Source organism: Pelodiscus sinensis, chromosome 4 (assembly GCF_052426305.1).
Source record: "Pelodiscus sinensis isolate ZL-2025 chromosome 4, ASM5242630v1, whole genome shotgun sequence".
Classification (NCBI taxonomy): Eukaryota; Metazoa; Chordata; order Testudines; family Trionychidae; genus Pelodiscus; species Pelodiscus sinensis.
The window spans coordinates 127,153,334-127,169,421 of NC_143055.1; the positions used below are offsets into that span (position 1 = coordinate 127,153,334).

The window sequence follows — 16,088 nt, forward strand, 5'->3', positions numbered from 1 at the left end:
AAGGAAGATAGTGTTGTGGATTTTTACATAGAGGCTGCGTCTAGATTGGCATGATTTTCTGGCAATGCTTTTAACGGAAAAGTTTTCCGTTAAAAGCATTTTCGGAACAGAGCATCTAGATTGGCACGGACGCTTTTCCGCAAAAGCACTTTTTGCGGAAAAGCGTCCGTGCCAACCTAGACACGCTTTTTCGCAAAAAAGCCCCGATCGCCATTTTCACTATTGGGGCTTTTTTGCAGAAAACAAATCTGAGCTGTCTACACTGGCCCCTTTGTGCAAAAGCTTTGCGCAAAAGGGACTTTTACCTGAACAGGAGCAGAATAGTATTTCCGCAAGAAGCACTGATTTCTTACAATGGGAAGTCAGTGCTTTTGCGGAAATTCAAGCGGCCAGTGTAGACAGCTGGCAAGTTTTTCCGGAAAAGCGGCTGATTTTCCGGAAAAACTGTCCAGTCTAGACACAGCCAGAGAGGTTAACTAACCCAGAAAAGATCTTGGATGTGGCTAAATGGCATACCATTTCATTAAAGGGAGTATGTGGCATTTATTGCAGAGAATAGGAGGGTTCCAGAAAGGATGGAGAGGCTGTTCTCAGTTGTGACAGATGATAGAACGAGGAGCAGTGGTCTCAAGTTACAGTGGGGACGGTTAGATTGGATATTAGGAAAAATTATTTCACTAGGAGGGTGGTGAAGCACCAGAATGGGTTACCTAGGGTGGTGGTAGAATCTCTGTTCCTAAAGGTTTTCAAGTCCTGGCTTGACAAAGCCCTGGCTGGGATGATTTAGTTGGGATTGGTCCTGCTTTTAGCAGGGGGTTGGACTCAATGGCCTCCTGAGGTCTGTTGCAACCCTATGATTATAATAATACCACTGTAATAGAGATTAAAAGTATATTTATTGAAACTTGCAATAAATTACTGGGTAGAGATTCAACTTTGGGAAGCATTTTAATTGTACCAGTGAGAACTTCCCGAGTGTAGTGTTGTACTGAGTGCTAGGATCCCCTATCAATTTGATTAATAAATTAGCAAAAGGACCATATTGGCTTCCATAGGAGTTGAATTGGGCCTTTGAGGAGGCTGATAGCAAAAAAGTGGATGCTGACTAGCTGCTTCTCGAGGCCTTGGGCTAAATCATTGGGGTTCACTTAGCTCACTTCACTGACTTTTTAATAGGTCTGGGTATTAAACACCAGATTTTCCAATTAGATATGCTCCTTTATTTGCACATATGCATCATGCAGGCTCAAATATCCAGTGTGTCTGTGTGCATTGCATATCTGTACGCATCTGGCAATTGCTTGTGGGCACTGGGGTTTATAGCCATCCATATAGCTGCACCGATACAAACTCCAGGGTAAGGTTGGGTACTAGTATAAAATAGGGGTTTACACCAGTAGCTAAAAACACTAGCATAGACAAGCCCTTGTGTGATTCAATTTCAGAGGGGTTTACAAATACATAATCTGAGCATACGCTTAATGTACTTGCATTTATTTTTCATTTAAAGCTGGCTTGGAAAATTCAGTATTTTCTCTTAAGTGCGTGCCTGTGTATCAATAGTTAATCAAATGTCTTAGAGCTTCAACCTCCAGAGTAGAGTTGCTACTTCAGTAATTATATTGAATAGAATAACAGGCAATCTGTTTTTTTTTTCCAATAGGGCAATTAAACTACCTCGGCTCTAGTCACCAAGTCTGGCATATCCTTGCAGTACTAATGTTGTATTGGTGGCATCAATCTACAGTATATATCATGCAATACAGACACAGCAAGCCCTGTCCTGACTACATTACACATTTATGAACAAAGGTATGGCAGTCTTTTTGTATGTATATATAGGGACGTGTGGGTATGAGGTCCCATCATCTTGCTTTGAGTCAGTCACAAAGTTCAGTTTGCAACTTTTCCTTGTTAGAGGTGCTCCAGGAAAAACCTGAGAGCTGTGTGTTCATCATTTATAATGTGTAGGGGAAGCTGACACTAAAACCAAATGCCACAACTGAAAATAGATATTCAGTCCAGATTCTCTGCTTGCTTACAGCAGTATACATTGGGCCAAATCCCATTATAGCTAGGGGCCTTGTTCATCATATCCTAGTGAGAAATACACTAATTACTGCTTAGATTGATTTACAATCTGATAGTAAAAACATGCAGGGCTTTTCCTAGGGAAAATGCAAGCTGTAATTTTGGTAACAATTTGATAATGTCTCATTCGTATTATTAAATATTCTGTAATACGCATTTACGCTTCAGTTTGCCTCGATTTTTATTGCACAGTATTACTTTTTTCACTAAATTGCCTCTTCCTTATTTTTCTCCAAAACTTGTAATACCTATTCTTTCTGCTTTCTTCCATAAAAAATAAAAGCAAATGTGTAACAGCAGTGGTAGAGGTCAAAGCAAAGGGCCCACACAAGGCACATAAATGCTCTGGCAAGATGTAGTGCCATGCTGCAAGTAAGCAAAGATAGGCAGGTTAAATGTAGCTCTGTTCAAAGCAGAAAGACATAGTGGTTTTAAAATGTGGAAAATACAAAATTGGCAAAGGCACTAACTGCTGGAAGGATTTAGCTAAGCAGTGAAAACTCTAAATCAAACTTTTTAGTGTCATCTGGGACATGAGTGAATTGTCTTACCTGTAGTCTATTTATAATTTCAATTAAGTTAGTAAGATTGATAAAGGTCTGGGCATTTGTCTGCACTGTCTATACTAGAACTCTTTCTAGAATACTTGCTAGGAGTATGAATGTTTAACTGGTTAACCATTAGAGGCCAGAGCAGTCCCCATCCACAGCGGACTTGCCACCATTTGTGGTGGGAGGGGGAACCACTCCTGCCTACCCCCGTTTAATCAGTTAACCAGTTAAACATAATGATTACACAGAATTTTACATCCCTAATACTTACTGACCCCAGACACTAATGCTAGACCAGTGGCGGGCAACATGAAGTCTAGGGGTGGCATGTGGCCTTTGAGAGTTTTGTGTAGCCTACAAGATATTTTGTTTACTGTTGTCCACACGCAAGGTTGGCAGATCCCGCCTGTTTCTATCTGCAGAGCTTTTTTCATAGCGGTATTACTAAAGTGATACACATAAAGGGCATGTGACGTGATTATACACTACACTGACAGCCATGCACTCCCTCTTCATCCCATCAAATGCCGTTAGCAAGACTACCCTGTCCCTAGAGAGCATCTTGGTTACAACAATCTTGCGGCCCACTGAGATGGAAGGCCACTTATGCAGCCTACTCACTAGCCTAGGTTGCCCATTGCTGTGCTAGAGTCTAATAATGCCATTAGAACATTGCATGGCACGATCTTTGCAGTCTGACATGAAATTTCTCTACCTGAAGAAATCCCAGCTATCTGTCCAACATGAAATATGAAGAAACAGTAATTTTATTTAACTGGACATCGTGATAAATTATGCTGCTCTTATTCTTGCTGAGTAACACCTTACTCTGTCAGTAGCCACTCTGAAATCAGTGGGGATACGCACAGTGTAAGGTGCTACCATATGAGAGAAGGATGATAGAATGGGCCTGTGGTACACCTCAGAATAGCTTATCAGTTTTGTGCTATCGCTGACACGTCACTCCCTTTTGTTAATTCCCCCACATTTGTCCATCTTTTTGTTTTTTTTAAAAAAAAGTGTAGACAGTTGATGTGTATAGTCTGAAACTTGTCTTCCCCCAATCTTTCAGAGTTCTCTTACTACAACAGAAGTTCTGACTTTGAATGTCTAGTCCTTAGTTGCATGCTGAATTCCGAAGTTTTATACTGAGGCAGCTGCTCTCTTACCTTCTGGACTGTGGTTCCACTTTTTGGGACGGCAATCAATGGACAGTTTTGGGACAACCACTGCGTAGGTCTTCACATGATTCGTATTCACCTCAACCACTATACATTCTGCAGCAAAACAGAGAACAACTGTGCAGGTCTTCCTATAGCGAGGTGATGTGATCCGACCATATAAAAAACAGGATATGAATCATTACATTCCTCATTCTGGCTGGTAAGACATGAAAAGCAGCAGTGTGTACTCTTGGGGAATATCAAATGATGCTCCTTGATTTGAACCTCGCTTTCAGACTTCATTAAAGAATGTACTGAAGAAACTTGCTCTAAACAACATACTTCTAAAGTTCCTATCAAAAACTGCTTAGTGGGACCTGATCTTAGATCTTTTCAAATCCATATAATGTAGTGTACTTATAGACTTACTAAGTGTTGTGTTCATGCTATGCTATTGCTGTTGTATTTAAATCTGAATTCAATGGAGGTTTTCTTTTTCTTTCTGAAAGATCAAAATGGATGCTCTCCCTCCACTCTGTTTCATCATCAGTAACTTTAAAATTAATTACTAATTTGTATCTTTCAGGTTTCTCTCCAGCACTTGTGACTTCTATGCTTTTCAAAATTTTACTCTAGAAATACTATATCGAGACTATCAAGCAACTGTAGGCAACTGTAAGCTTTAGTTTATTAACCAATTGTGGTCAATAGACTGTAACGCTACACTTAATGTACATTGCAGAAGTTTACACTAGCAATTGGATCTGTATTAGGCAGCTATAAATATTCCAAAGTAACTATCTACAAAAATAATCCAGATCTAGAGAGAAAATAAGGTCTTTGATTAATGAACAATGTATCAGTGTGCTTTCAAGCGCTCTGTAGTCTCTTATTTAAATGTCTGTTGCCGTAAGTTTTCTGTAGTTAAAGGAGATGCAGTATTTGCCACTGGATTAGTCTCCCCTAGTTTGAATCCTGGTTTTAAAAAAATTGCAGTTTATTTTAAATTTATTTTGCCTTGAAAAACTTTTTAAAAGTAATCCTTCAGGTGAATACAGAAAGTGTCTAGATTTCTGCATGACAACAAGATACTTTAAATGCCTGAACAGTTGTGTTGGTCTGCTGCAGGGATTGAAAGGTTTTCATGTTACGATACAGTCGTCCAACATATATGGTCTCTGAAGTTGGTTAGAATCTCTTGTTATTATATGGAATTCAAGTCAAATAGCTTCTGGGGGAGGGGGAGAGGGGAATTGCTTGTGTTTACATGAACAGTTGCATTAAATGCTTCTGGTTAATGTGATATTAGAATCAGTGTTAAACCTCTTATAGGAGCAGTAGCAGTCCAATGTGAGACAGACCTGTGTGTTGATGGGATGATGTGATAAAGGACATGGCCCTGTGACAGGAACGGCTTCCTTCAGAATTATGCTGAAGTCCCTGCTTTGGGAATGACTATCCAGGGTCATGCTTAGAATCAATAGAAACATTCAGCCTAATGACTGAAAGTGCCGGCTACGTGTTTGGCTGCAACTTTTCTTGGTCATCTGCATAGCCACTGAACGGGGCCTTGAAGTAAACCACCTTGGTCAGAGAAAAGGGTGTATCACCAGTCAGTGGGCTAAAAGGAAATGTCTGCTGGAATGCCTAAGCTGCGTAATGTACACAAACTATCGGAAGCCTTTCTTAAATACGGGCCCTATCGAATAGGTTGGGGGAGAAGGGAGCCAAACGAAGAAACAAGTTCTTAGATTTGTTTCCCCCTTTTGTCTTATTTTGCTCTTAGCTTTAAGAAGCTAAGCATGTTTTTTTAATACTTGTGCAATTAAATTATTTGGTAACTAGAGATGTAAAATCCCAGTTAATCAGTTAACCGGTTAAACGTTAGGCTGGGCCTAACTGGTTAACCAACTAAAGCAGGATCTCGGGTTGGGGAGCAACCCATAGCAAACAGGTCCCCATTGAGGGTGATGCTTACAGGTTAACCAGGTAACCTGTTAACCTTTCACACCCCTGTTAGTAACAGAGGTAAGTACTACTTTTTTCAACTTCAAAGGAGATCTTTGGCCATGCCTATGTTGTGGATGGAGATGGTGACTTATTACAATGGTACCACTATTGTAAAGCCTTTGAACATTTACTTATGCTTGTGACTAAGAATTCTGGACTCTGGAACTTTTGTAGTAGTATGTTTGCCTACGTTTTGTAAAATTGTAGATTGTTAATGAGTCTAACCACGTGGAGTTCCTTTGCGTTCTAGACAAAATTAGTTTTAAAATGACTTTTGTTAGCATTTAAAAATACTGATGGATTGCCTCCCAAACCTCTGAGCCTTTCAATGCAAACACCTGACCTTATTTATTTGTTTTAACTTGTTGCAAAACAAGGGAAGTGCACTAAGAATTACTACTGAAGCCTGACTTTTGCAAATGAAAAAGCCTGCTCTAACAAAGTTATGTAAAATTTAAACAACCTGCAATTGTCTGAGTTGGTGGCTGCATTTTGATGTCTTTAGTTTGCTAGTTTGTTTTTTAAAAACTAATTATTTTTATATAAAAATTGTAGCATTTTTCAACCACTGGATACGGAAATCCAAAGTCTTGGTGTGTTTCATTTACATGGAGTGTAATTTATCAAGCTGCATGACTAAATGTGTATTATGTAAATACCTATGCTGTAAATAAATGTGAGTTTACTGAATGTGTACATAAAAACTAGTGAGTCACTGAACAGTATTATATACTAGAGTACATAATAGTGAATGCTACTCTCCCCTGCCAAAACCTCCAGTTTTCTCCAATGCTACTTTCTACATTGCAATTGGGCTTCTTAAACTGAAAACGAGGGTGTTAAATTAAAACAGAATAGCAGACCAGATGACAGGGATACTGTTCTAGTTGCCTTATGTATCTACCACCTCATATTAAAATATTTACATGAAAACTGTTACAATTTCCAAGCTGCTGCCCCACACTTCTAATGAACTCGATGGTCTGAACTACAGCATTAAGATCCAGTTTGCTCCAGAATAGACAAAGCCTTGGTTGAGCCACATGAACCCTAATCATTTCACTTTTATGAAAACATCCCACTTTTTGCTTTCCTCCCCCTTCTGTGCCTCTCTCCTGACCCCAGTATTTCCTAAAGTTCTCTTGGACCAAGCAAAACTTGATCACACTAGAGATGTTAAAATGTGGTTAATTGACTAGATGATAGGCACTTCCACATCCCTCTTTTGAAATGTACGAGAGCCCCAGCAGGGGCTCTCGTACGTTTCAAAAGAGGGATGTGGAACTCGGCATACAGCCCCAGGCCAGCGGGAAGTCTGGGCTACACAAGGTGGGCCATCTTTGAAATGTAAGAGTCCCCAGCAGGGACTAGTGTGCATTTCAAAGCCATGGAGCCTGAGATCAGCTGAGGGAGTACCCAACTGACCCCGGGCTCCCCAGCTGCCCCTTTGAAATGCAGAGGCGGCGTTTCAAAGGGACAGCCATCACACAGCTGATCCCCAGCTCAAAAGGGGCAGTGCCACACAACTGAGCTGCAGATCAGCTGTGCAGCAGCTGCCCCTTTGAAAGGTTGTCTTGGGGTTTCAAAGCAGCAGTGCTGCACAGCTGATCCCTGGCTCAGCTGTGCAGCACTGCTGCTTTGAAGTACCCCTTCCCCCGCCTTTGCTGCCTCTGAGAGGCAGCAGGGGCGGGGCGATCGACTAGTTGAGAGACTATCCGATAAGGAAATGCTTACAGGATAGTCGCTAGTCCTTAACATCCTTAGATCACATGTTAAAGCAGAAATTGCCAGGATTCGGGGGTTGAGGAGTCTGATGTTCATGTCAGGTACTGAAAAAGAGGTACCATTTCTTTTCACTTTTAATCAGCAGTGAAAACAATATAACGTTTCTTACAGGTGCTGTCCTATTGCAATCTGGTTCCCTGACTGCCCTTTAAATAGCTCCCTGCTGGGTTTTGTTGCAGCTTAGCCAGCTCTTGCTGGAACTGCGCACCAGGGTGCACCTGCTTAGTCACCTCCACTTCCAATCCTCACTGGCAGCTACGCCAACAAGACAAAAGGATCTGACTGTTCTTCTACAATGTTACGATTAGAGGAGAGGCACCTCAGTTGGAAGGGGGGTGGCTAGCAATGGAACAGAAAATGTCTTACCGATAATCTTTCTGCTGGCAGCATCTCCCACAATTCTGGAACTGCTCTCCTTTTGCTGAAGCTTCATGGAGGGAGTTCACTATATTGACTCCACATTTAAAATTTAAATGAATGGAGATTGCCTATCTCCTAGAACTGGAAGGGACCTTGAAAGGTCATCAAGTCCAATCCCCTGCCTTCAAAGCAGGGCCAAATACCATCCCTGACAAATTTTTGCCCCAAATGGCCTCCGCTAGGATTGAACTCGCAACTCTGGGTTTAGCAGGCCAATGCTCAAAACCGCTGAGCTATCCCTACCCCCACATGCTCTGGTCATGACCTCCTCTGCTCCTGCTTGTCACCAGATGAATTCTTCTGAGGATCTTGTTAGCGGACATCTGGTCTTCATGGAAGCTGGAGTTGGGGGTTCCAGTTTCAGTTCTGAGCCAAGAACCAACATCTCCTTGACCAGCACCTGTCATCTTATTTTCTGGACCACTTTCCCCCAAGACTGGAAAGGGGGGAAATGCATGAGGCGGAGCCTGTGGCCAATTGTCCAATAAGGCATCTGTTCCCATGACTCTGAGTTCTATTTCCCATGTGAAGGCAGGGAAGCAACCTCATAGGCTGTGAGTTGCAAACAGCTGCTCTCCTGTCTTTGAGATTCTATATTTAGAGCTCTGCCCAGATACAAACGTTTTTACCAGCATCCAATCCGCAATCTGGTCCATGGATTGCTGCAGACACCTGCGGATTTGCAGGACTCTAAGCACAGGAACCAAATAGAAAATTAAAAACACTTGTAGAGAATCTGTAAAAAAGAGAAATTCTGTCCCCAGTTATAAGTCTTGGTGGGCAACAATGGGCTTTGGGAACTTATGCAGGGCTTGAAGGATGGGGACAGATGCAAAAAGGTTGCCTAGCAAAATTAAAAGATGGAACCTGGGTTCATTGAAAAAAATGTTGGTGGGGGGCCCTGTCGACTGACCCAGACCAACAGCCATCCAAGGACCACAGCACCTGTCACTGTATGGTGAGAGCAAGCATCTGGCAAACCCAAAGCCAGAGTAGTGCCTATAAAACTAAGTGCAGAGGGGAAAGAATTAGCAAGTGATTTGATGAGGTTGGTGGATAAGATAGAGCAGCTCGAGAGGGGGAAGGCCACAATTTTTTGGGTGGGGGCGAATGAAAGAATATAGATATAAACGAGCCCGTTCACACCTAGAATGGATGGATTAGTACCTGGAGTTGCCCAAACCTGGAGCAGCAAAGGGCACTCCTGAAATTCATTTGGTGTGCACACAAAAGCCAAGGACATGGAGGAGAACGAGTTCTTGTTTTGCCGGAGCAGGTAGCAACCCCATTCTCCTCTCAGAGCCCAGGATAAAAAGCAGAGGTCCTGGTTCCCAATCTCTCTCTTTAACCTAAGGAACCCCACTTCCCTCAGAACTAATAATACCACCTCTCAAACACTCTATCCACTTTGTTTGCTAAACTCACTGCTGTTGCCTGTAATTTTAAATGGATCTCACAATAGTAATTAATCTCTCTGCTTCCCTACAATGCTTTCTTCTCACTTTGTTTTTAAAAGTTAGAACCATTACAAAAGCCCTACATCACAGAACGAAATGGAACAACTGAAAAAAACAAAAACCCAAACAAAATCATAATGCTTACGTCGGTAACTTTACTTTAAATAAATCAATTATTTTAACCTTTCAGGCCTGCAACAGCTGAAAAACACTGCTACAGGCTGGAGACAACAGTTCAGCAGAAAAGGACCTGGGGATTACAGTGGATGAGAAGCTGGATATGAGTCAACTGGGTGCCCTTGTAGCCAAGAAGGCTAACAGCATATTAGGATGTATTAGGAGGAGCATTGCCAGCAGATCGAGAGATCTAGATTATTCCCCTTTATTCAGCTCTGGTGAGGCCGCATCTGGAGTATTGCATCCAATTCTGGGCCTCCCATTACAGAAAGGATGAGGCCATATTGGAGAGAGTCTAGTGGAAGACAAGAAAAATTATTAGGGGGCTGGAGCATCTGATTTAGGAGAAGAGGTTGAGGGATTTGGGCTTATTTAATCTACAGAAGAGTGAGGGGGGATTTGATAGCAGCCTTCAGCTTCCTGAAGGGGGATTCCAAAGAGGATGGCGAGAGGCTGGTCTCAGTAGTGACAGATGGCAGAACAAGGAGCAATGGCCTCAAGTGGGGGAGGTCTAGGTTGGATATTAAGAAAACTATTTCACTAGGAGGATGGTGAAGCACTGCAATGGGTTACCTAGGGAGGTGGTGGAATCTCCATCTAGAGGTTTTTAAATCCCAGCTTGACAAATCCTTGTCTGGGATGATTTACTTGGGGTTGGTCCTGCTTTTAGCAGGGGGTTGGACTCAATGACCTCCTGAGGTCTCTTCCAACCCTCTGATTCTGAGAAAAGACTTGTTTCTTGAAGATTTGGTTGCTAAGTAACAGAAATGCTAACTCTGCTTCTAATGCTAGCCACTAATATTTGAAACCTGACTTTTCCTTGTTTCTAAATATATACTTTTACCTTAGAAATGCTAATAAAGTAATGGAAAGGGACTAAATTAAGACAAAGAAAGAAATTCAGGAATATCAATTCTTAACGTGAGCTGAACTCTGCTGTGCAGCTAACAACAGCTCCCAGACCAGCAGCACTATCATCATCTGTCAGGACCTGGAGGTGTTGACCAAGCACCTGCTAAGCCTTTTAGTTCTCATCTTTCATGGCTCACTCAAGAGAGGAAGAACCATTTTGCCCTCCTCGTTATATCCATTGCTTCCACATGTTGCCTGATCTATTCTGCATTGTCTGCTTATTTTTAAATTCCCAGTTAACATTCTGAGGTTTGATTGGTTCTCATCCCAAGACCAAATCCAGTGTTACTAGAATTGCTGTTTAACTAGGAACCCCCATTTCAGCATTCACATTTTATTACCACAGCCTTGTTACAAACTCTTCAACCCAGCAAGGGAGATAGAGTACAGACCAAGATGAGCCTCCATACCCTCACACCTTCCCCTGCAGAACAACTTGAAGTTTTAGTTACTGTCTTAACCTCACTATTATCAGCAGCAGCATTGGTAGCCACCCTGGCATTGCCTAAGAGGGACAGCTGGATAGATGTAAATATATTGACACCAGTACGGCCAATGCATATTCAGTAGAGGGTTCAGCCCCTTTTCCTTACGTGTAGCGCCTTACCCTGCTAATGTTGGGATGCTCTTCTCCAAGAAGTCATTCATCATTTTACCTCAATTTTAACATTTACGTCAGTTGGCTACCAGGGCATTCTTTGTGGTGAGACATCTGCTGATGTCCCTAACTGAAAATTCTCCAAGCCAGTACAAACTAGCATTTTGTGGTTACCTGTCAGCAATTTAGTCATTACATCATTCTGTCTTATACTTTCTGATCTAGACTTAGTTTTGGCTAGCTACTTATGCTAAGGCTTTTCAGGCCTTATGTCTTTATTGGTTCAGTTACACTATTTCTTGCAGGTCCTAAGGCCTCTAGGTTCATTGCCTTTCTGCCTCAACTTCTACCTATGCACCTAGACCTACCGACTACACCTGTGTAGTATGAAGTTTCTTGTTCCTCTTGGTTGTTTTAAATGTTGCCACCAACATATTTTCTGACTGAAGGAGGAAGTGCTTCTCCCTTAGGGAGGGCTGGAATCTTCAGAGCTAAGCTGATCATTTTCAGCAGAAGAAGATTTTTGCAGTGAGTCTTTTCCTCCTCAGCATAGAGGCCCTAAGCTTTTTGGGTCCTCAGGCCAGCTCCCCAAATCTCCAGTCTGGCATCAGTTCTGAGAATATAGGTTCTGGAAAGCAGCTGGACACGACTTTGCAGATGTTGTCATGGACTGACCAAAACTGTAAGGAATTGAACACTTGGGCTGGAACCAATACTTGATCTTTCCCTGCATTCCAGGGAAGGGACCACTCCTTCAGAAAGGCTTGAAGATACATGGTGTGCCCATGGAGAAATGCCTGTGCTTGACACCGGCAGGTGGAGGTATAATGCTATGGCAGGATCTCTGCAGCTCTGGAGTAGGATGATAAAATCCTGGATTTTCTGAAATCTCTTCCCCCAAGGTGTCTCTTTCTGCCCACCCCACTAGATTATTCTGATGGACAGAAGCAGGGAACTCTTATTTGCATTGGTGACACAAAGAAATCCAGAACACGGTCTTATGGCACTGCAATGGAACTCTGATCAGTGTCCTCCATCGATGGGTTGGCTCCCAGCAACCTGCATATGTTTTTTTACAAAGGTAGTTGTGATAATACACTGGGGGAAGAGAACAGGCTAAATGCAAGTACTTGGTGGTTTTTCCCCTGAGTAGCCCTGTGATAGTAGATTCAGATGTATATCTCCATCAGACTCTGAATTCAAGAAATGCCCCTCCCTCTCCTCCTGCACGGGGATGACGACGAGAGAGGCCAGCATCTTTATTTAAAACTTAAGTTTTCTTCATCCACTTCTGGAGTCTTTTGAGGTCAGGAATGACTGACACACCCCTTGGCTACATCTTATGGCAGCTTCCGGGTGTTCACACTGCACACGTGTTCTTCGCAAGTAAAATTTACAGTACAGTGTCGGAAAACAGGGCTTCTTCCAGAAAAGTTATTCCTCTCCCCACGAGGAATAAGCCCTCTTGCGCAAGAGGGCAGTGTAGACAGGCAACTGAATTTCTTGCGCAAGAAACCCCTTTGGCTAAAATGGCCATCAGAGCTTTCTTGCACAAGAGAGCGTCCACACTGCCATAGCTGCTCTTGTGCAAAAGCACATGCCAGTGTAGACGTGCTCTTGTTGAAGACTTTGCGCAAGAACTCTTCCGCAAAACAGTTCTTGCACAAGAACCTGCCAGCGTAGATGTAGCCCTTGTGTTTCTGAACCATGAAAAAGACGGATGAGAACCCAGAGAACCTTTCTTTTATGAAAACATTATCACTCCCACATCCAGGTGGCATTTTTGTTCCTGCTCAAGTTGTTTTATGGGGTGTTAGAACTAGATGAGTGGATCAAGAATGGATGGGATGGGGCCCTGAACTTGAGGGAGGTGGCTATCTTTGGCTCTTTCTGAAAATGACTCCTCTAAGAAATGGGAAATTATCCCCTGCTTTTAATTCTAGGCAGAGGCCTATGTGATATGGGTGGGTCTTGACTTTCCCCACAGATCTCAGTTCCACTATTTTCCCTTGTACTCACGCCTGGGGCTGGTCATGAGTCTGGGAAACACTGTTTGGATTTTGATGCAGCCACTCACCTGCCATCTTGTTTTTCTCCAGAAGCAGGGTGGGGGCTGTACATTTGGCCAAGAACAGGACCTGCTTTGTGTAAGCAGCTACATTCCAGGGTGGTGCCCAGCTAGTAGGCAGGAAGCCATGGCTTGGGCGGAGATCCTCGCTGCATCAGATACACACAGTTGCTAGGGAGGGCTTTAAAATGGAATCCAAGTCAGGGTGATCTCTGTCCTTGTGAGCTTTGAGATCTTCCAGCCAGGAGGGAGATGCTCCTGCACAGCAGGTATCTGTCGGGGATGCTCTGAGGGCACTGGAGGAGGCTTTTAAAGTCCTTTTTGAAAGTGGCCTACAGCTTTCTATCCATGGGGTCTTTAGGACTGACCTTTCCCTCTGAGAGGAGCGATCATTGCTGGCAAGGGACACGACAGCATTGTCTGCCTTCGGGACCTCAGCCATGGAGCCCTCTGGCTCTTGAGTGCTTTAGAGGCTGAGGTTGCCTTTGTTAATACACTTGCTCTTGTCAGGCTTGTTCCATTCACCCCTAATCACTTCCTGAAAGAAGAGCAGGGATATCTCAGCCCCGGCGAGGAGAGCTGAAATGTCTTATGAGCGCTACTCTCAGCAGACTGCTCTGGTAGGATTTGAATCACAGAAACAACCTTGTTCCGCTTGTAATTGCTTGAAGTGGGGGCAGGGGGATGGACCCAACCATTGTTGCATTCCTCTTTCCTCTTACCCACACCCACTTGGCTTCAGAGATAGCTTATCTTCTTCAACGGAGGAGTCCTCTGCCTCCCACATCTCAGTATTACAGGCTTCCCCCACGCTTCTGATTTTTTTAAACCCTTGTGCGTGCTTTGCGAGCATAGAAACTCTGTTGTGGCTTTGGTGAGGGATTTTGCAGCTTGCCTCTCCTTGGAGGACAGAGCTCTTCTGAAAGGTCTGTCTCCAACTTCCCCTAGGGTCCCATTCCCCTCCCCACTGCCAGGATACAGACGGTGGTCAATGCCAGACGCACCACGAGAAGTGAGCAGAGAAGGCATTCATGAGTGATCCATCCGTGTTCACTCCCAGCTTCTGGCAGTGGCAGTCAGAGGTTAGGGACACCCAGATCACGGAGTTGCATCCCTGCCCATCTTGGCCATGGATGGACCTCCTCCTTCTCTAATTTCACTGGAGCTGGCACTTCTCAAATGCTAAAGCCTAAACTATGGCAATTCACACTGCTTTTGAATACTTGGTCATTGGGTTCCTACCTGGAAATACCCTCAAAATTAATTTTCCTGTCCTCAAAGTATTGATAGTGGTGCTCTATCACTGCTGTGAAGTGCTTTAAACTTTAGTTAGAGCTTTAGGTCCATCCATCTAAATTAAAAAGGCCGTAGAGCAGTTTTTAAACTAAGAGATGGGGGAAAGCCGATTGGTGTGGAGATGCATGTAAATCGGAGGGAGACTTCTCTTAGAGAAGAATCCATTGATAGAGTTTCTCTAAGCTGTAGTCAGAAAGAGGAGGGGAGAGGGCAAACCATGGGCCAGAGCAGACAAACAACCGCATACAAAGGAATCCAATGCATCAGGGAAGGGCAGACAAATAAGCAGTGGCAAATTTTTAAAGTGCTTGTACACAAATGCTAGGAGTCTGACTAATAAGATGGGTGAACTAGAGTACCTCATATTAAATGAGGAGATTGACATAATAGGCATCACTGAAACCTGGTGGAATGAGGAAAATCTGTGGGACACAATCATACCGGGATATAAAATCTATAGAAAGGAATAGAGCAGGCCGGGTGGGTGGCAGAGTGGCACTGTATGTGAAAGATAATGTAGAATCAAACAAAATAAAAATATTAAGTGAATCAACATGTTCAATAGAATCGCTATGGATAGTAATTCCATGCTCCAATAATAAGAAATTAGCAGTAGGGATATATTACCGACCACCTGACCAGGACAGCGATACTGACATTGAAATGCTAAGGGAGATTAGAGAGGCTACCAAAATAAAGAACTCTATAATAATGGGGGATTTTAATTACCCCCATATTGACTGGATACATGTCACCTCAGGAAGAGAAGCAGATATAAAATTTCTCAATGTCTTAAATGACTGTAATTCCCCTTTCAAAAAGGGGAATTACACAAAAATGAGGAGGTTAGTTAAACAGAAATTAAAAGGCACAGTGACTAGAGCCAAATCCCTGAAAGCTGCATGGAAACTTTTTAAAGACACCCTAATAGAGGCCCAACTTAAATGTATACCCCAAATTAAAAAACATAGCAAGAGACCTAAAAAAGAGTCACCGTGGCTTAACCGCCATGTAAAAGAAGCAGTGAGGGACAAAAAGGTATCTTTTAAGAAGTGGAAGTCCAATCCTAGTGAGATAAATAGAAAGGAACAAACACTGTCAAATCAAGTGTAAAAATGTAATAAGAAAAGCAAAAAAAGATTGAGGAACAGCTAGCCAAAAACTCAAAAAGAAATAACAATGTTTTTTAAGTACATTAGAAGCAGAAAGCCTGCTAAAAAACCTGTGGGTCCCCTAGATGATTGAGCTATAAAAGGAGCAATCAAGGACGATAAAGCCATTGCGGAGAAACTAAATGATTTCTTTGCTTCAGTCTTCACGGCTGAGGACGTTGGAGAGATTCCTGAATCTGCACCGTCCTTTGTGGGTGATGAATCTGAGGAACTGTCCCGGATTGAAGTGTCATTAGAGGAGGTTTTGGAACAAATAGAAAAACTTAATGTTAACAAATCTCCGGGCCTGGATGGCATTCATCCAAGGGTTCTAAAAAGAACTCAAATGGGAAATTGCTGAGCTATTATCTGTGGTTTGTAACCTATCCTTTAAATCGGCTTCCGTACC

At 42.9% G+C, this 16,088-nt stretch overlaps 1 protein-coding gene across 3 annotated transcripts in view; it reads left to right on the forward strand.

The window, feature by feature from the left end:
* Window positions 1-16,016, forward strand: part of PAQR3 (progestin and adipoQ receptor family member 3) — a 29,092-nt gene extending 13,076 nt beyond the window's left edge. Inside the window, exons 7-8 of one of the 3 annotated variants that reach the window (XM_075929465.2) lie at window positions 1,664-1,812; window positions 9,668-16,016. In XM_075929465.2, the coding sequence (XP_075785580.1) occupies window positions 1,664-1,806 (143 nt within the window). In that variant the 3' untranslated portion in view covers window positions 1,807-1,812; window positions 9,668-16,016. Of the gene's footprint in view, window positions 1-1,663; window positions 1,813-3,714; window positions 6,520-9,667 lie in introns of those variants that run through there. The other 2 variants (XM_075929466.2, XM_075929464.2) reach the window with 2 other exon arrangements.
* Window positions 16,017-16,088: the final 72 nt, after the last annotated feature.